This window comes from Gordionus sp. m RMFG-2023, chromosome 2 (genome assembly GCF_954871325.1).
Source record: "Gordionus sp. m RMFG-2023 chromosome 2, tfGorSpeb1-WG-v2, whole genome shotgun sequence".
Lineage (NCBI taxonomy): Eukaryota > Metazoa > Nematomorpha > Gordioida > Chordodea > Parachordodidae > Gordionus > Gordionus sp. m RMFG-2023.
This window is the reverse complement of record NC_088776.1, coordinates 59,245,819-59,267,163: the sequence shown is the minus strand read 5'-3', so window position 1 is coordinate 59,267,163 and position 21,345 is coordinate 59,245,819. Positions and strand designations below refer to the sequence as shown.

The window sequence follows — 21,345 nt, the reverse complement described above, 5'->3', positions numbered from 1 at the left end:
ATTAAGTGCGTTCAAAGTTAAAATTTTAAATTTTCGAAATCTAGTTTGAAACGAATACCATTATCATATTTTGAATTTTGACTTTAAAGGCACCCTATATCTTAAACCATATCAAGGGAATCTTCTATATCATGGGTATATATTTAATTTATTTTAAAAATATTACTTAGTCATCAAAATAATTGTGAAATTTTGGAAATTACAGGATTGCTTAGCACACTAAATATAAAGAAACATGAAAAAGTTAAATAATATTTAGGTTATATTTGAAATTAACGGATTGTGAAGGAACATGAAAAAGTATATTAATATTTTATAAATTTTATTTTATATTCATTTAGGCTAAATCATTCATTAATGAAGATGATATTAAGTGCGTTCAAAGTTAAAATTTTAAATGTTCGAAATCTAGTTTGAAACGAATACCATTATCATATTTTGAATTTTGACTTTGAAGGCACCCTATATCTTAAACCATATCAAGGGAATCTTTTATATCATGGGTAAATTTATAATTTATTTTAAAAATATTACCTATTCATCAAAAAAATTCTAAAGGTATTGAAATTACAGGATTGCTTAGCACACTAAATATAAAGAAACATGAAAAAGTTAAATAATATATATTAATATTTATTTATTTAGGTTATATTTGAAATTAACGGATTGTGAAGGAACATGAAAAAGTGTATTAATATTTTATAATATTTATTTTATATTCATTTAGGCTAAATCATTCATTAATGAAGATGATATTAAGTGCGTTCAAAGTTAAAATTTTAAATGTTCGAAATCTAGTTTGAAACGAATACCATTATCATATTTTGAATTTTGACTTTGAATGCACCCTATATCTTAAACCATATCAAGGGAATCTTTTATATCATGGGTAAATTTATAATTTATTTTAAAAATATTACCTATTCATCAAAAAAATTCTAAAGGTATTGAAATTACAGGATTGCTTAGCATACTAAATATAAAGGAACATGAAAAAGTATATTAATATTTTATAAATTTTATTTTATATTCATTTAGGCTAAATTATTCATTAATGAAGATGATATTAAGTGCGTTCAAAGTTAAAATTTTAAATGTTCGAAATCTAGTTTGAAACGAATACCATTATCATATTTTGAATTTTGACTTTGAAGGCACCCTATATCTTAAACCATATCAAGGGAATCTTCTATATCATGGGTAAATATATAATTTATTTTAAAAATATTATTTATTAATCAAAAAAATTGTAAAGGTTTGGAAATTACAGGATTGCTTAGCATACTAAATATAAAGAAACATGAAAAAGTTAAATAATATATATTAATATTTATTTATTTAGGTTATATTTGAAATTAACGGATTGTGAAGGAGCATGAAAAAGTTTATTAATATTTTATAAATTTTTTTTTATATTCATTTAGGCTAAATCTTTCATTAATGAAGATGATATTAAGTGCGTTCAAAGTTAAAATTTTAAATTTTCGAAATCTAGTTGGAAAGGAATACCATTATCATATTTTGAATTTTGACTTTGAAGGCACCTTATATCTTACACCATATCAAGGAAATCTTCTATATCATGGGTAAATATATAATTTATTTTAAAAATATTACTTATTCATCAAAAAAATAATAAAGGTTTGGAAATTACAGGATTGCTTACCACACTAAATATGAAGAAACATGAAAAAGTTAAATAATATATATTAATATTTATTTATTTAGGTTATATTTGAAATTAACGGATTGTGAAGGAACATGAAAAAGTTTATTAATATTTTATAAATTTTATTTTATATTCATTTAGGCTTAATCTTTCATTAATGAAGATGATATTAAGTGCGTTCAAAGTTAAAATTTTAAATGTTCGAAATCTAGTTTGAAACGAATACCATTATCATATTTTGAATTTTGACTTTGAAGGCACCCTATATCTTAAACCATATCAAGGGAATCTTCTATATCATGGGTAAATATATAATTTATTTTAAAAATATTACTTATTCATCAAAAAAATTGTGAAGGTTTGGAAATTACAGGATTGCTTAGCACATTAAATATAAAGAAACATGAAAAAGTTAAATAATATTTAGGTTATATTTGAAATTAACGGATTGTGAAGGAACATGAAAAAGTTTATTAATATTTTATAAAATTTTTTTTATATTCATTTAGGCTAAATCTTTCATTAATGAAGATGATATTAAGTGCGTTCAAAGTTAAAATTTTAAATGTTCGAAATCTAGTTTGAAACGAATACCATTATCATATTTTGAATTTTGACTTTGAAGGCACCCTATATCTTAAACCATATCATGGGAATCTTTTATATCATGGGTAAATATTTAATTTATTTTAAAAATATTACTTATTCATCAAAATAATTGTGAAGGTTTGGAAATTACAGGATTGCTTAGCACACTAAATATAAAGAAACATGAAAAAGTTAAATAATATATATTAATATTTATTTATTTAGGTTATATTAGAAATTAACGGATTGTGAAGGAACATGAAAAAGTATATTAATATTTTATAAATTTTTTTTTATATTCATTTAGGCTAAATCATTCATTAATGAAGATGATATTAAGTGCGTTCAAAGTTAAAATTTTAAATGTTCGAAATCTAGTTTGAAACGAATACCATTATCATATTTTGAATTTTGACTTTGAAGGCACCCTATATCTTAAACCATATCAAGGGAATCTTTTATATCATGGGTAAATATTTAATTTATTTTAAAAATATTACTTATTCATCAAAATAATTGTGAAGGTTTGGAAATTACAGGATTGCTTAGCACACTAAATATAAAGAAACATGAAAAAGTTAAATAATATATATTAATATTTATTTATTTAGGTTATATTAGAAATTAACGGATTGTGAAGGAACATGAAAAAGTATATTAATATTTTATAAATTTTTTTTTATATTCATTTAGGCTAAATCATTCATTAATGAAGATGATATTAAGTGCGTTCAAAGTTAAAATTTTAAATGTTCGAAATCTAGTTTGAAACGAATACCATTATCATATTTTGAATTTTGACTTTGAAGGCACCCTATATCTTAAACCATATCAAGGGAATCTTCTATATCATGGGTAAATATATAATTTATTTTAAAAATATTACTTATTCATCAAAAAAATTGTAAAGGTTTGTAAATTACAGGATTGCTTAACACACTAAATATGAAGAAAAAGGAAAAAGTTAAATAATATATATTAATATTTATTTTTTTAGGTTATATTTGAACGGATTGTGAAGGAACATGAAAAAGTTTATTAATATTTTATAAATTTTATTTTATATTCATTTAGGCTAAATCATTCATTAATGAAGATGATATTAAGTGCGTTCAAAGTTAAAATTTTAAATGTTCGAAATCTAGTTTGAAACGAATACCATTATCATATTTTGAATTTTGACTTTGAAGGCACCCTATATCTTAAACCATATCAAGGGAATCTTCTATATCATGTGTAAATATATAATTTATTTTAAAAATATTACTTATTCATCAAAAAAATTGTAAAGGTTTGTAAATTACAGGATTGCTTAACACACTAAATATGAAGAAAAAGGAAAAAGTTAAATAATATATATTAATATTTATTTTTTTAGGTTATATTTGAAATTAACGGATTGTGAAGGAACATGAATAAGTTTATTAATATTTTATAAATTTTATTTTATATTCATTTAGGCTAAATCTTTCATTAATGAAGATGATATTAAGTGGGTTTAAAGTAAAAAATTTACGAAAATCTAGTTTGGAAGCATAATATATTATGCGATAATCTTATTTTCAAAACGCAAAATATAAATATAAAATCAAAAAGCTATAAAAGATATATATAAAAGGCGATATGACAAATTCAATTATTTATTCTTATTCTCATTCTAATGGACGCCATATGTTAATTAATAATGATGATGATCAAGCTTATGATATGATGATGATATGATAAGACAGTGTGAGCAAGCATATGGTATGATGACGAGGAACAAGCATTACATGGAGAATTACTCAAGGAGAGAGATGTTATAAATGTGTTATTTATTTCGAATGTGTTTTTTATCGTTAAAGTGTATTAATCAATCAATTTATTTCTTTTTTTTTGTATATTTTTCCTGTTTTTAAATTTCTTCATTATACAAATGTATTAATTGATGTTATACTTATATACATATATCATCACAATCTGATGAAAATCATTATTTCATAATTTTTTTTTCTATTTGAAATAAACGATAATTTTGACTCTTCTTACACAAATATTAAAGGTATTCTATTTAATGTTATCGGAAATTAAATGATTGAGTTACCTTAAATTTACTGTTGCTCGCATAAAAATAACTTATAAGAAAGATTATAATATTTGCCCCAATCACAACAATTATTTTCTTGTTTTGTAATCATTTGAATTAAACAATCATTTTATATATACTATTAAAATGAGATTAGAAATGATAAAATATTAATCGATATTTTATAAAAAAAATGAATTCCTTAACATTATCTTGCTTTTGGCTATTAATTGCAAGGTAACAAATAATCGTATAATTTATAAAAAAAAATTTAAAATAATGATTCATTCATACAAAAGGTCGACACCATTTTTATTTTTTGGAAGCAAAAACGATGCAACATCAAGTACGCCACCCATAATCAATATCACCAAAAATCCGCTAAACTCTATCAACGACCACATTAGATCGCAAGAAAATCTCGCTATTGCGGCTTCCAGCATCAATATTTTTAACACGGATGAATGGCACATGAAATTATGGGAAAAATCTGACACATACGCTAAGAAATTGATAAGAGAAAGCTTTAGAGACTATTTTACTGGGTGAGGGATACTTTTTAAATCACTAATACTTTTAATAATCTCGCTGTGGTAAACTAGCTCGAAGGACTCATTTTTATTCACTATAACTGGTTTTTTTTTCAACATTATTTTAAATGGTGCTTAGATCTCTGCAAATTTGGGGTTCTAGCGTCTACATGAGTGACAGTAGTTTTTTGGAAGAGTAGGATTCTAAGGTGGAGGAGGGGCGGTAATAAAAATACAAAATGTTTGTAGATTTTATGGGTGTAATAAATGGTAGGATTTTTAAATTATTATTATAATTAATTATTCAGAGATAACATCTATTTTAAACACAGTTCTATTTATACACGCTAGGGAATAATATTTAGCAACAACCAACGTTTTTATTATTCCTATACCAAATCATGATTTTGTTGAGTGAGGGTTTTACAAATAGTGGCTCATCAAATTTGGATTTATAAATATCTTAAGGAATTTTCTATTTACAACACAATTTACTTAAAGAATAATGGCGAATCTATTTTAGGGAGGTATAGTAAGTTTGGGGGGGGGGGTGAGTGGTTTGTCTCTCACAAATTTATCATGTAGACAGTGTTTTTATAGCCTAGGAAAGATTTCATTTTTAAATAGGACTTAGGTTAATTCTTAGGTGGCAGTTAAAAATGCCATTTATTGGTTCAGGCACAACTTATAATACATATTTAAATGTTAACTCGTAAGGTATGTATCGAGAAACGTACACGCTGTTAGAGAATACTACGTAACCTAATAATAAGAATGGATTTAAATATCTACGAGCTTATAAATTAATTAGCAGCTGATTACATTAACGTTGTCGAAACTGAAATTTAAGGCCATTTTTATAAAGCGTCAGTTTTTGACCGCACAAAATGGCAGATATTTATATTGTGTTTAACAAAATTTTAATTCAGGCGAAATTCGTTGGAGATTCGAAGATTAATTTATAGCAAGCTACCTCCAATTAAGCCAGGAGAAAGTATAAATATATATATAATTACTCTTATATTTTCTTCTATCGCACTCTTCCCTTGTTCAAGTTCTAGTAAAAAAAATTTTAAGGATTTTATAATTAGGTCATGTTTTAAGTGTTATTTTTTTTTTGTTTTGGCCGGCTGGATTTTTTTTTCAACTGGACAAATTGTTCAAAATATTTTAACAGGCTGGGCTGAAATTTCCGAAAAAAGGTTTTTAAAAGCATTAGGCAAACTTATATTGCTTTCCTTTATAAAATGTTTTACAGGCCAGGGGTCTAATAACTTCTACAAAATAGTTTACAAATAGGACCAAAATTCTAAATAAAAAAACTTCTACAGAACCAGTTCGAGACGGGCCGACCTCTATCGCTTACTATCATTGAGTTACACACATAAACCTTTTAACTTTAAGCTAAAACTTTCCAAATTACTTATTATTATTTATCCAAATCCGCTTAAAAATTCTTACGCCAAAAATATAAGATTAAAAACTTTAAATAAATTATAAAAAATTTAGAATAGAACAAAAAAATCCTTTAACTAAATAACAAACCAAATATAATACCTTCGCCAGCAGATTTCCCTGGAAATTTGCCGGTCTAATTTTTTAAGTATTCACTCTTCTCTTGGATGATATATACCCCCCCCCTCTTTTTTAAAATATATATATATTTTTAGAATATATATATATATTATATATTTTTTTTATATTTAATTTTTAATATATATTTTTTAATATCCTGTAATTTAATGATTATGAATAAATAATAAAGTTTTGGATATAAAAAAAAAAAAAAAATTATTATAATTTTATGATTGTAGTACGAGATGAATGCAATCCATATTTTTCTGGTGTGGATTTCTGTGGTTTTAATGGAGATTGTGAAGATTTGACTCCAAAGCTTTCCCCCGATTTAACGAAAGAAAATCCTGAGATCTCATTGTTTAAATGTCAATGTTATTCAGGGTGGGAAGGACAGTTTTGCGAAAAAGGTTGTATAAACCATTTGATTTAATTTATAATTCTATAAATTTATTATAGATGCTAATGAATGCAAAAGTTTAACTTGCGAAAATGGGGCTATATGTTACAACTTGCTTCCTCCCGAAAAATATCGATGTACTTGTAAACCATACAGTTACGGGAAAAATTGTGAAAAAGGTTTTGATAAAATGATTTTCACATATTTAACGTATAATTATTTCGATAGTTTATCCAAGAGGTGACCCTGGTTTTCTATGTCACAGTTCAGAAAATAGCAGTTTGATTAGTTGGGTTCCCGAAATAAAGTTTAAAATATGGGATTATTATCCATATGGCTTTCGAAAATCCAGGCCGAATTCTGAGTATGATACACATTACATGATTACTTTTTAGGAATTAAATATAAAAAAATACACTATTACTACTAAAAGGGATATCAGACTGCAAGAATTAAAGAAAATGGTTGAGTTAAACCAGCTGATTATACAAGGTCAGACATTGGGATCCGTGGCAAATAAGTGGCTCATGAATCGAGCCACCAAATTGTATTTAAATCACGATAAGGAGAAGATCTATGGAGACGAAATATTGAGGCCAAATTTTTGGATTCGATACGAAAACAATTTGGGCTGGAATTTCAACGCGGATAAATTGCGAAAATTGCGCGTAAAAACCCGCGTCCCCGAATTCGATCACGTAATGGAGATCGAGTTTCCTAAGGTCGTTTTAATAAAGGCGTTTGTTAGCAGGGGCGGATACGAAAAATCGAGCCGTAAGTATATATATATTTTTTTTAAATGCCCATCATAATTTATATTATTATTATTATTATTATTACAAATCTAGAGTGCGTTTCTTGCAAAAGACTGGTGACTAAATATAAAATTAAAATGAGAACTGGCTCACGAAAATGGTTTAAATTTACGGATAAAAATGGCGATGAATTGGTAAAAAATTTTTTTAATTAATCTAAATTAATTTTAATGTTCAAAATATTTCAGATCTATAATGCTATGGATCCGGGGGAAAGGTTAGAAAATCTAGAGGATCTCAAAAATTTGGACGTTCAAAGACCCAGGCTCAGATATCCGCCTGCTCCTTTTACGGCAGAAGCTTTGCGCATACATGTTATAGATTGGTGGCCAAGAGAAGCTCGATTACATCTGAGGCCGGGCGATAATTTAGATGTTAACCATTTTTACGATGAAGGAATAAGAAGCATAGAGAATTACAACAATAGCAGCGATTACTTTGATGATTCCCCAAGGGGTGGAGACAAAAATATCAAAAGAATGAAGAATAAAAGAGTTGAACCCCAGAATCCAGTACTGAGGTTTGATGTGCTGGGGTGCCATATCTGAATTTATATTATAATGAGTTTTTATATCAATTATTCTATACAAAAATGTCATCATGATTGTAATAATATATTTAGAATTTATCAATTTAATACTAAAATAAAATTTTAATTTTATACCGAAAATAGTTATAACATATTGAATATAAATGTGTCACAAATCATTGTTTTTCAATTACATAAATTTTAATGAGTACTGAAAATTTAACACATGCAGTGAAATGAACTTCATGGCGAGGAATAAATTTAGAAGTAGTATCCAAGTATTTAAAACTTTTAAAAACTACAAATATATGAATATGAAATGAGCTACTTTTGATTAATTTACTTTGTAATAATATTAATCTGAATATAAAAAAACTCACCTGATCAATAAAGATTAAAAATAAAAAATAATTTTAATATATTATAAAATTCTTAACACTGACGGATTTGATAAATATTAAAAAATAACTATATAAAGTTCCTATATATTGATATGATGCGCCAATATAACACTGATAAATCCTTATCCTAGAAGAATTTTAAAAAATTAGTTTCATATACAGTATAGCGGGAATATAAATTGATGTATTACATGCAATATGGTATTAATAAAAATGATATGATTGGATAAAATCGTAAAAATTATATATATATCGTCGTTTCAAGGCTTGCATCTTCCTACGTATCTAGGCTAGGAAATAATGTAACATCCCTAATGTGATAACGATTAAGTAGCCAGATCAAAAATAGTTCGAACCCTAAGCCGTAGCCATCGTGGGTACAAGTTCCTTATTTACGCTTGTAAACTAAATTTTGGCCATATTTTAAAAAGTGTAAAAGTTTGTTTGATATGAATTATAACTAGCATTGTCGAACAAGAAAAGGCTATGTTCTAACTCATCAAAATTCTAATATTAAAAAAATCGTAACTTATTTAAAAAAATAATTATTCATAAAAAGGAGGAAGTCATAAGGACATAAATACTCTAATCAAAATATTATATATATTTTTTGGAGTAAACTTTGCCATAATGTACTAGTGTTGTTACAGCTCGATTTGAGCCGATTTTTAAAGGCTAACTCAATATTTCTTCCAGAAAAATATTACGCAAGTTAAAATATTTTGCTCATAGATGGCAAAAAGATGGGCATCTATTGGCGATATCTTGAGGAAGCAATATTTTTTCTGGCTAAAATATTGAGTTAGTTGTTTTTAAAACTCGGCTTAAATCAATTTATTTAACAACATTGTAATGTACTATTATTTCAAAAATAGGAAATATTAGAAATGATAGCTATTTTTGTCCAATAAAAAGTTCATCATTATTATTAAATCTATCAGTGCAGTATAGTTAACTGTTTTATAAAACCTGATCCGTATAACACTAATATGAAGTGAGATCTATTCCTTCTCGTTTATAGCCTTTGATTATTTCATAATAATCCCATATCCTCATATAGCCAACGACTATTTTTCCTATTCCTGGTATCAAAGCACAAGGGATTGCCACCATCCACCACGCGGTTTTGAGTGCTTGTACCGACTTGGTAACATCATCCTTAGCTAGGTGCCAAAGCTGATCTCGTTACCATCGTAAGTCGTTGGCCTTTTAAGTCGTTGTTATTGCAAATAGCCTTTGCTATTCGCCATATCTCTGCTGGTACATTGTTGATACTTATTGTGATGTTGTACGTGCTAAAATAAACTTGTGTTGTTATTCTTCATATCACTTCTAGATTGTAGACTCTACTATTTGTTTTCGATGTTTGTATTGTCCTATCAAAAAATTCTTCTTTCATGGTGACCAGAATGTTTGAATGTGGTGTTGCCCTTTGTCACTATAATATTTATTGCGTGTTTTTATCATCGTGAGATTGGTTCGTGTTATGGTTATCGAGAGTGTTGTTAAATGGTTCAATTTGAGCCGATTTTTAAAAACGCCTGCCATCTATAAGTGAAAATCTTCAGGCTTGCATTAGATTTTTCTGGATAAAATATTGAGTTAGCCGTTTTAAAAATTAGGCTCAAATCGAACCTTTTAACAACACTGGTTATCGCTATTAAGTTATCACTATTATATTAATTGAGCTTTAGAAATAATCTTGGAAAACCATTGCTGTTTTTTATATTGAATCTGTGACTTTCATGACGTAAATAATTTACTGATTGAACCTCTGCGGTTAACTTAGCGTGGATAAATATTCTGTTAATGATCATAACGATTGTCGTGACTGTTATCATAATGCTTGTTGTAACAGTTGTAATAGCGATTGTGGTAGCGGTTATGGTAGAGATAGTTGTAACATCATCGTAACGGTTGTAGTAACGAGCAAGCTGTTTACTATTTGTTTTGTGTCCTAAGTCTTATGTATGTCTTTATTGTCTTCCATTTGTGAAGATTCACTTAAATGTATCGCCTTCACTTTAGACATAAGTTTGAAATCACTTACTACCAAAATCTCTTCCACTAGACCTATGTTATAGAAGTCTTTTATTCATGGTATTATTTAACTCTTTTCCCCACTTCTTAGACATTGTATCTACCATGATTTTTTCGGTGATTCGCTGAATTCAGTAAATTTGTGGTTTTAGTTTAATTATTCGCGTAACGCTTGCCGAATACTTCTCGTCCTTGCTCTGAACGGCACCATAGAATTCCGTGAGCTTGGCGCTCGGGCTTAGAGGGAATTCTAATATCAATTTTCCTATAAATTGGGTCCACAAGGTCTGCTTCCTTGCAAATCGCTCCAATGTTATTGAATTCATTGTCAGGCAAGCTTTGCAGGAATAGAACAACTTTTTCCAAACCGGAAATCTTGCTGGTATTGAGAAATTGTACTTTACCATATGTAGTACTCTCATCGCTGGTATTTTGGGAAATCACGCTTAATAAATTCAGTCATGGTATGGTTGTTTTTACGTTCATGTTTGTCAAATTAGGGTTTGAAATATATCAGTTCATTTCTTGTTACCTTTAAGGAATTAATTTTACTAAACTTTTTAATTTTCTATCATATTTGTTATGAAAATTCCACTAATAAAATTATTGTATAAAGTTATAAGCATCTTTAATTAGTATAATCTCAGTTATTTGATAATATTTTTTCTTTTATTTTGAATCGCAAAATAAATCATTTTTTAATAAATTATTTTAAATTACATTTTTTCATCACAATATATCATTACAACTACATAGAAGAATTTTTTTAATAGGTTAATATAATTGAGCTTTTCAATATAAAAATAAAATCAAAAATCGATCGCATTAACATAAAATGTTTCAGTTTTTTATAAATAACATAATCATCTAATTCACACTAATTTTTTAAATAAGGTTTTTTTTCATGGATAGATTATTATTTTTCTTCATTATTATTAAACTATTCTGATTCTTGAACTATGAGGTTACCCATTAATATTACATCACCGTAGCTATCGAATGCATACTTTCAGAATCTCTTCAATTTATCGTTAATTTGGCTAATATTTTAATTATAAAACTTTTTATCAGCTTAACAACACAGCCATGATTATTTTTTTTATTGATTTGGGATGAATCTTTTGCCAATTTTATTATTATACATTTTTTTTTATAGGGAATGGGTGGAAGGGGTTACTTTGAAGTAGGAGCTAACATTATCCAAATTTACTTCTTTCTTTAGCTAACATTATTGAAAATTACTTTTTTAAGCTAATATTACCCAAAATTACCTTCGTTTTTTTAGATAACATTTTTAAAATTACATTTAGTACAAAAATAATTTAAAATTTTGTGGGGCTCTTCAAATTTTTTAAGAGACTTGAGCCTTTCTCTAGTGACGCTAATTCATATCCCTCTATTGAAGTTTATCAAGGTTTATCTTAAATTGCGCTTATATATATAATTTTGAATAACTATTTAACAATCAATTAACATTAGAGATAACTTTTCAAATTAAATCATAATTTTTCTAATTCAAGTAATATTTTATTATTAATGTTATGTTTTATTGTAATAAACTATTTTTAATGTATAATTTAAAAAGAGATATTAGTATTATTTAATGAGACAATTTAAATCTTTATTATATATTTTATTTTACATTTTTTAAACTTTATTAATATTTGAAATTGAAAAATATCCTTTATATATGATTATTTTAAATAAGAAAATCAAAAAGTTATTATTAAAACTTCAACCCGAGTTGCATTTAAAGATCTAATAGCACATTTGAATTTTTAAAAATCTTTAAAAATAAGAGTTGAATTAAAACTCAACCTTCAATTCTCCTTTCATAAAAAATACGTCTATATTATTCCGACCTCCAGGTTTTTATAAACTTTTTTAAAAATCAATTATATAAAATACATATCAATATTTACATATAATAAAGTATACAAATTATTTTTATTAATTAGGTTATCACAATATAAACTATAAAAAATGGCAAATTCACCCCTAACTGAAGCTCAAAGAACTAATTTAGTTAAAAATGCATCATTAATCGTAGCCCCTGGAAAGGGTATTCTTGCGGCCGATGAAAGTAATACCTCAGTCCCCAAAAAATTTGAAAAAATTCATATTGAAAACAATGAAGAAAATAGAAGATTGTACAGAAATATGTTCTTTAGTGCTAGTCCCGAACTTTCCAAATATATTGGTGGGATTATTTTCTTTGATGAAACCTTTTATCAGAAAGGTGATAATGGGCAGCTATTTAGAGATTTTGTCAAATCAATAGGTAATTACCATAAAATACATTTTTTCAAAAATTATTCATTGATTTTTTATAGTCAATTTTTTGAAGGTTTATATTTATACTATGAAATATTAAGCCAGAAATAAGTATTTGATTGATATGTTTTAAATTGATTACCTTTAAATAATAATGAAATTCACAGAATTTTAAAATTAAATTATTTTATAGTTATTAATTATTCATTTAATTTCAATTTCATTTTTTTTTAAAAAAAAGTTTTATATTTTATACTTGAATATACTTTAGAATAAAATTTCTTATTTTATATAAATTTTATTTTCTTTATTGAATTACTTTAGCATTAAATATTTTACTAACACAAGTTAAAAATTACATGTCATTGGATAACTTCCATTGAGAATGTTTTATTAAACAGCAGGAAAGTTTTAATTGATAGGGAAGTGTGTTTTTTTGAAATAATATGAAATATTAAAGATATTTAGGATGCTATATACCAGTTACAGTTACTGCCGATGGAGAATTTTTTTATGATTGTCATAAAATTTTGCCATCTCCAGTAAATTGATAGCAATGCTTAAATACCCTTTGAGTAATATTTATGACTATGTGCAATGTCAGTAAAGACCTATTATAGGTTTAAAAAAATAATCCTAAACCTGACTTATGGAAAGAAAAATTTTTCCTAACTTGGTCCAAATTCAAATATGATTTTAAAATAAAAACCTGACCGGAACATAAATTCAATATTCTTAACCTAAATAAAAATTATAAAGAATAAAATTTATTTATTAAATAATCTACATTGAACAAAAATAATGAGATTATCATTTACATTATCGAAATTCAATGTTCTAAATTGGGGACAATATTTTAAACATTTTGTAATATAAATTAACTAACCCATATTTTCCTAACCTTTTAATTTATATTGTAACCTATATCTTACTAGCCAATTGATTTTAACTCTACCTTATATCATTAAACATTCAAGTTTAACCCTATTTTCTCTAGCTTTATAAATATAACCCTAGCCCTCCTTTATCAAATTTAAAATTCAAATAAGACAAGTTTAATGTTTTATTATATTTTTAATCATAAGAAAATAAGCAACAAATAATTTTCAAATAATAACAAAACTTTTGGGTAATAAATTAAATATATTTTTTCTATGGAAGGAAATAAATGTTGTAGACTACTAATTATTTTTCTAGCAATAACAATGATTTTAGATTGCCAAATAATTTTGTGCTCCTGAATTTGTATACAATTAGTTATATTTTGAAACATTAAATCTGGCCTGGCTTCAACTAAGAATTAATAATTTTTTTAAATTTTGTCCAGCCAATCTAATCCAGCATTACTTTTCTTCAAAGATCTAAATCCGATTCTAATTACAAAAATGGATTATGTTAAATTGTACACGTCTGCTATCATTTGGCTATGAATACTTGAGCGATTTAGGCAGTATTTTGTGCTGCCATAACTCATATTTTCCTTAGATTTTGTCTATACAACAGATATTTTTTAAAATAATTCTGGCTTATTTTATATAAATTGTTTCAAATGGGAATTAAAAATGTCAGCAGTAAGCCCGGCCTGTATAGGTTATCTGATAAATATTCAAGATTATTTGGCTGAGGAGGGGGTAGTTAATGCTTTTTCAAGGAAAGCAGAAAAATTAAATGAAGCCTTTTTTTATTAGTCCTTTTTAAAATGGATGATGTGGAATGTGGATGAAATGAATAAATATGAGTTCTGACAGGATTTTTATTCTGTGACAGAAAAACAGTAGACACCCTGTTTCATCAAGATTCTAGAAGTTTCAATTGATACTACCCTCGAGATTTGCAGCTTTTTTTTCTCAACAAAACGGCAGAAAATTTAGTCAAAAAATTTGTAAAATTAGTCAAGGCTAAAGCGCGATTTTTGTAAAAATAAAAAAAATTTCAATAAAAAATCTTGAGAATTTTTATCGATTTTTTTCTAATTTAAAAATAATTTTATATTTCAATTTATTTTTAATAAGTTAGAGAGAATTTTTAAAACAAGTTGCATATAGAAATATCATGTGTGACAGATGATTGACATTGGATTGATAATTGAAGGTCTTTATAAATCTTAATTATGATTTTCATTTCAAGATTTAATTGAACGATCACTCAAAAAGGAGTAGATGGTTGGGTAATGGTCTAAAATCGACTAATTCGGTTCAGCAGGTGGACATTATAAAAAATATATAAGGTAGGAATTGTGGCAAAATATCCCCGCTTTCTCCGTGGGCTGAAAAGTTCCAAATCTTAAGGCGATACTTCGCAGTTAAACCCGGTTTTGTCGATTTGAAGTTGGCGAAAAATAGAGTTGTCGCCCCAACGGAAAGTAAATCCGCCATGGACGCAAGTAAATCATTTGGTCACCTAAAAGAAGAGCGGTATTTTCATATAACGCTCACGAATTGAACGGTAGTGTTTAGCATTGTGCGTTTTCTATGAAACGCTTCCGTTGTTTAAAAGGAAACGCGAAAGAAAAAAACCTTATCAAATTTTTTACGCTTATCAATTAAAATACGGAATTTGAAGAGAGAGGAAAAATCGCCTTAATTTGTAGGCACTATTTTTAATCATTCAAATCAGTTGCACTTCATACTCTATAGTAGTAGTAGTATTAGTGATGTTAAACAGCTGGTTTTGAGCCGATTTTTAAAAACGCCTAACTCAATATTTTAGCCAGAAAAAATATTGACCAAGCCGTGAGATTTCGATAATATATGTATAGACCTTTGTTCCTTATATGAACAAAATCTTCAGGTTTGCATAATATTTTTCTTGATGAAATATTGAGTTAGCCGTTTTCTAAAATCGGCTGTTAATGTGAAATAAGATAGAAAGTTTGATATGTTATAATCATTTAAATTTGAATTATATATATTTTTTTAAAAAAAACAGGCATCCAAGTTGGTATTAAAGTGGACAAAGGAGTTAAGCCCTTAGAGGGCGGAGCTCCGGGTGAGACGATAACTAGCGGACTGGAAGATTTGGACGAGCGATGCGCTAAATATTCGAAGGAAGGAGCCGTTTTCACCAAATGGCGGAACGTGATCCACATTAACGTCGCCCAGGGTAAACCGTCTGACAAGGCCATCTACGAGAACGCCCGAATACTGGCTGAATACGCCTTCATTTGTCAAAAGGTAGATTTTTTGAGAAGGAGCGGGTGGGATTGATAAGGACTATAGAAAGATAAGTTAAGATGAATAGGAGGATGAGCATAAATGGAAAATATAATACCCATAATCGTAAATGAAATAATATATACTTTTTTCATCTCTCTCTCTCTTAATTTTAGAACAATTTGGTTCCCATAGTGGAACCGGAGGTTTTACAAGACGGAGATCACGATATGCATGTTTGCCAGGAAGTTACAGAAAAGGTTTTTTTCCTCTCGAAATTATTATTAATTTTTTTTTCATTATTTTACCCCTCCCCCCCCCGAATTTTCAATTTGTATTATTTTCATATCTTTCATTTACATATTTTATTAAGGTTAAAAGGCCTGTTGTATGATATAATAAATTTTTTTAATTACTGAATATCGTTCTGAGATTTTAATTACTATTTTTCTAACATCTTTAAAACACGATTTTTTAACAGCCAAATCAGATCCCACATAACCGGTTCGAAGTCGGGTTCAGGCTTAAAAATTTTAAAAATAACTCGGGCCTAAATTTTTTTAATTTCTAAGAAATTAGTATGGATAATTATATTTTCTCCTATAAAAAAAATTATACAATAATGATTTGATATTTGACTATTACAAATTCTCTACAATGAAATGATCACTCCATTAATCATCAACTTCTTCCAAAGTGTTGCCCCCCCCCCTCTTATAATCGAATTCATCCATTCCTCAACATTTTTGAAATCATTCTTTAAGCTTGCCTAGATAAATTTTAATTCATAAACAGAATCAGATGAACGAATTTTATTCCAGATTACAAAATAATTAATTCTGATCGTGACCAATCATAATTAAGCTCAATTTATGACAGTCTAGTTTTTTTTAATTAGTTAGATTTTTATTTACATACAATGTTTTATATTTAATAATCAATCATCGCAAACACCATTTTACATCGTAATAGGTACTAGCGGCCCAATACAAGGCCTTAGCGGATCACAAAGTATTTTTAGAAGGAACCCTTCTGAAGCCTAACATGGTGACCCCTGGTCAAGGATGCCCAAAAAGGGCTACTCCTCAAGAGGTTACCTTTTTAAACTTAAAATTGGTTTACTTTTTTTAAATTAACTGAATTGTACAAAATTTACACTGCACTTAAAATTTTGACGTATACATATTATTTTTTTAAAATATTAGATCTCCCCCCGATTATTTTCCTCGAATTACTATTAGATTTAGAAAGAATTATATTTTATTTCCCTACTTAAACATGTATACATAATGGTGCAACCTATTTGACACTGCATTTTAAATGGTAATCGGGGCAAATTGAAAACAATTAATACACGTTAATTTTCATTGGTTAGTTATAAGTAAATTAGGGCTGTGCCTAATTCTAGATCTGATCTGGATCGATATTTCGCCATTTTTTTAAAAATTGTTTTTGGTTATATTAACGATTATATATGTCGTATTTGGGATATGGCATCATTCACGAAGATTTATGATGTCTCAATTTTAGATCATTTTACTGGGAGCCATTTTTAAATTTGGGAAGTTTGATTTGACCGGAAATGTATTATTTTCTAAGCATTTCGTGGAGTAACTACCTCCCCGCCCTCTAAATTTCAGGCTATTTTTTGTATCATTAAATATTTGAGATTATTAAACAAATTTATATTTGAAATATAAGTTAAGGGTAGTTAGATATTTCGCGGTAAAATTTGTTTGAAATTTACAGTGCCGGTATTTCTATATGTGCTGTAATAGATTTCTAATAGATTTCCGGTCATATCAGATGTTCCCCATTTTAAAAAATCGCTCAGGATAAATGATTTAAAATTATGAGATTCGGAAGTGGTTAAAAATTTAATATTATATCCGCAGTAACAAAAAAAAATGATTTTAAAATATCTGACGATTCATATTCTAGCTTTTTTAAAAGGGTTAACTCAAGATTTTTAGTCTAAAGTAAATTATCCATGCTTTGGATATTTTGCCCACAGTTGACAGGTTTGCACATCTATTCTCAAAATTTGGAGGCTTTATGTTAATAGTATTTTGGCCAAAAATAATTTAAATTAATTTAAAAATCGGATATCAGATCGGTCGAAAATATATGGATCGGCACCGCTCTAAAATATATGAAAACGATGATAATTCAAGAGATTTTATCTTTGCTTCTTCTTTATTTACCAATAAATACTAAACACAATATTGGTTAGTAGTGCATCCACGATATTAGGATATATTTCTTTTCTCGAGTATTTTTAAAACTTTGAAATCTTATTAATTTATCTTAAGGTTGTGGTGTCCTAAATATATTGGAAAAAAACGTCAAAATTGATAAATTTTTGTAAATTAATAAAATTATGAAACATGTCCGAAATGTTCCAAAGTTTTGTAAGAAAAAATTAAAATAGAAAAAAAATGAAAATAAACTTAAAAAAGAAAGTTAAAAAAAAGGGAATTAAATACCAAAAATAACAGCCACCAAATACTTTAATATTACTTAGTTTTTTCATAATAATTATAATAAATTTTTGTAAATAATGTGATTTAGGACATTATTTTATTTTTACATTAAAAATAGCTCGTAATGTTATTTTTTTCTTTCAAAATTAGTAAATTTATTTAATATTTTTTATATTTAGGACCCGGCCTATAATATATATTATTTTTTGCTTCCCCGTAATATCTAGTGATGTTAAACGGCTCGTAACTCAATATTTTAGCCATAAAAATATTGCCTAAGCCTCGAAATTTCGCTAATAGATGTCCAAACCTTTGTTTCTCCTTTAAACAAAATCTTCAGACTTGCGTAATACTATTCTGGATGAAATATTGAGTTAGCCGTTTTTAAAAATCGGCTCAAAACGAGCCGTTTAACAACACTAGCTAATATCTATATTTTGTCCCATTTATTAAAACGTAGTTTTTATTTTTTATATACTTCCTCCAATTTTAGGAAAAGATAAGATAAGTTATAAGGAACGTTTCTCGAAGTGCATTGACATATAGTAATACTTAGACGGGCAATTCATTTATAATAATGCCTTTTAAAGCGTCTTTGAATGCAAATCACCTGGAAACCACGTGACACGTCATTTTGGATAACCTATATTTAACCCAGAATTCTTTAAATTATTTGAATTTGGTTTTTGTGAGCTAGGATTTTAAATATTTTTTTATATATATGCTATGCGTAACCAAAATGGCGTCGTCAGCTGTTTTCCATTTATGTACACTGAATACATCGTTGGTGTAGATATTATTTGTCATTGTCCAAGTGCCCATTACTCTTAATAATGACAATATTAATTCTGATGTTTTTATTTTTTTAAAAACAGATTGGCATAGCCACTGCCGAGACCTTGTCTAGGCGAGTACCGCCTGCAGTGGCCGGAATCGTTTTCCTCTCGGGCGGTCAATCCGAAGAGCAAGCTACGGTTAACTTGAACGAGATCAACAAATATAAGGGAGCTCGAAAACCGTGGCCCCTGACATTCTCTTTCGGACGAGCTTTGCAAGTTTGAAGAAGGAAAAAAAAACATGATTGAATTTCATTTAATTTCTAAAAAAAAGTTAAGGAAAGAAAATATGTAGATAGTATGTTAAACAGCTCAATTTGAGCCGATTTTTAAAAACAGTTAACTCAATATTTTATCCTAAAAATTATTATACAAGCCTAAAGGTTTTGCCCATAGATGGCACATGGGATTGAACATCTATTGGCGAAACCTCGAAGCTTAGGCGATATTTTCCTGGTTATAATGTTAGGTTAGTCTTGTCGAGCCATTTCACAACACTAAGTATCAGAGTTGTCCTGTATCTAGATATAAAAATGTGGTATCTGTATCTAGATAGATTTTTGATTAAAATATCGGTATCTAGATATTATTTTAGACGATGTATCTGTATCTAGATCCATTTAAAAAGTATCTTTTAACAACTCTGCTAAGTATATTATATTACCAAAAACCCGAGACCTCATTTCCTTGACCACGATCTGGGTAGGATTTAAAATCTCACTTTTGAGCCCGGTCTGGCTTTTAATTAAAAAAAATATTTGACTCGCAACCGTTTTAACCCCGACTTGGATTACCGTGTATCAAAATCGCGGATTTCTGAATATACTGTCTTCTCTAAATTTTTAAAATATAGTAACGTAACCTAAAATAAATAAAAAAATTAGGAAAGCGCTTTGATGACTTGGGCTGGTAAACCTGAGAACGTTAAGAATGGTCAAGCCATATTTCTCAAACGTGCTATTGCTAACCACTTGGCCGCCGAAGGCAAATATACAGGATCTGGAGCGGATGCCGGCGCAGCTGGGCAATCTCTTTTCGAGGCCGGGAGAGTTTATTAAGGATCTCCATTTTTTTTAACATACGATATACCTAGCATTATTTTTCTCGAGGAAGTTAAATGGCGTCATTATTTACATTTCATTTTATATATATATAAATTCCAGCTTAAAGACGTTTATCAACTCCGAAAATTCGATTATTTAAACTCCATTTATAAGCGTAAGAAAATTATAAACGCAGGTTTTGTTTAATTGCTTTATTTAAAAATTAAAGAGAATAATTAATCAAAATACAATTTTAGTGTTTCCTATATATTCGTATAGGCGCGACGGATCTATTAGTACATTTCGCTTTTTTGGAATTTTTTTAAAAGACATTTTAGCATAAATAAATATTATACATTTCTTTATATATATATATTGCCCACGCGTTTATTTGTATCACGGATTATAGAAGAGTAGTCTAAATAAAAATAGCATATTTATTTTGCAATATATTTTTTTTTACGATTTATTGAAATTTCGATGTTATAAATTTTATCCCTTTAAAATAAATATTATTAAGTATCACGGTTAGTTGAGTGCAATTTTTAATAATTTTATTTTATACTTGTGTTTTAATTGTTTATTTATTTTTACCCAAAATGTAAAACTAAAAATTTTTTTATTTATTATTGCCGTGATTTAAATTTTTATCTTTTCATATTTTTTGTGTCGGAAGATTTTCATTTGTGATGATCGTAATTAGTAAGTAATAAAGTCAAAAAAACTTGATTTCAATTGTTTAGGAGATGTCTATCTAGGAAAAATTTGGGATGGGAAAAATATTCATTAGTTATATAAAAATATACCAAATTTAATTTCTTTTTTTTAGTGTGTCTATTTATTGACCTCAATTTTAACACTTATATATCAAGGCGATCATATTATTCAGTGTTTACCCTACTGATGGGGCAGGGGGTAATCAAAAAATTAATATTTTAGATTTTA

The 21,345-nt window shown here is 27.5% G+C and overlaps 1 protein-coding gene across 1 annotated transcript; it reads left to right on the top strand.

Moving 5' to 3' along the window:
* Window positions 1-12,350: 12,350 nt before the first annotated feature.
* LOC135925081 (fructose-bisphosphate aldolase C-like) lies at window positions 12,351-21,053 on the top strand. Its single transcript, XM_065460244.1, has 7 exons — window positions 12,351-12,480; window positions 12,571-12,893; window positions 15,815-16,059; window positions 16,215-16,298; window positions 17,011-17,130; window positions 19,397-19,576; window positions 20,242-21,053. Exons 2-7 carry the CDS (start codon window positions 12,596-12,598, stop codon window positions 20,413-20,415), a joined length of 1,101 nt encoding a protein of 366 aa, XP_065316316.1. The 5' UTR covers window positions 12,351-12,480; window positions 12,571-12,595; the 3' UTR covers window positions 20,416-21,053.
* Window positions 21,054-21,345: the final 292 nt, after the last annotated feature.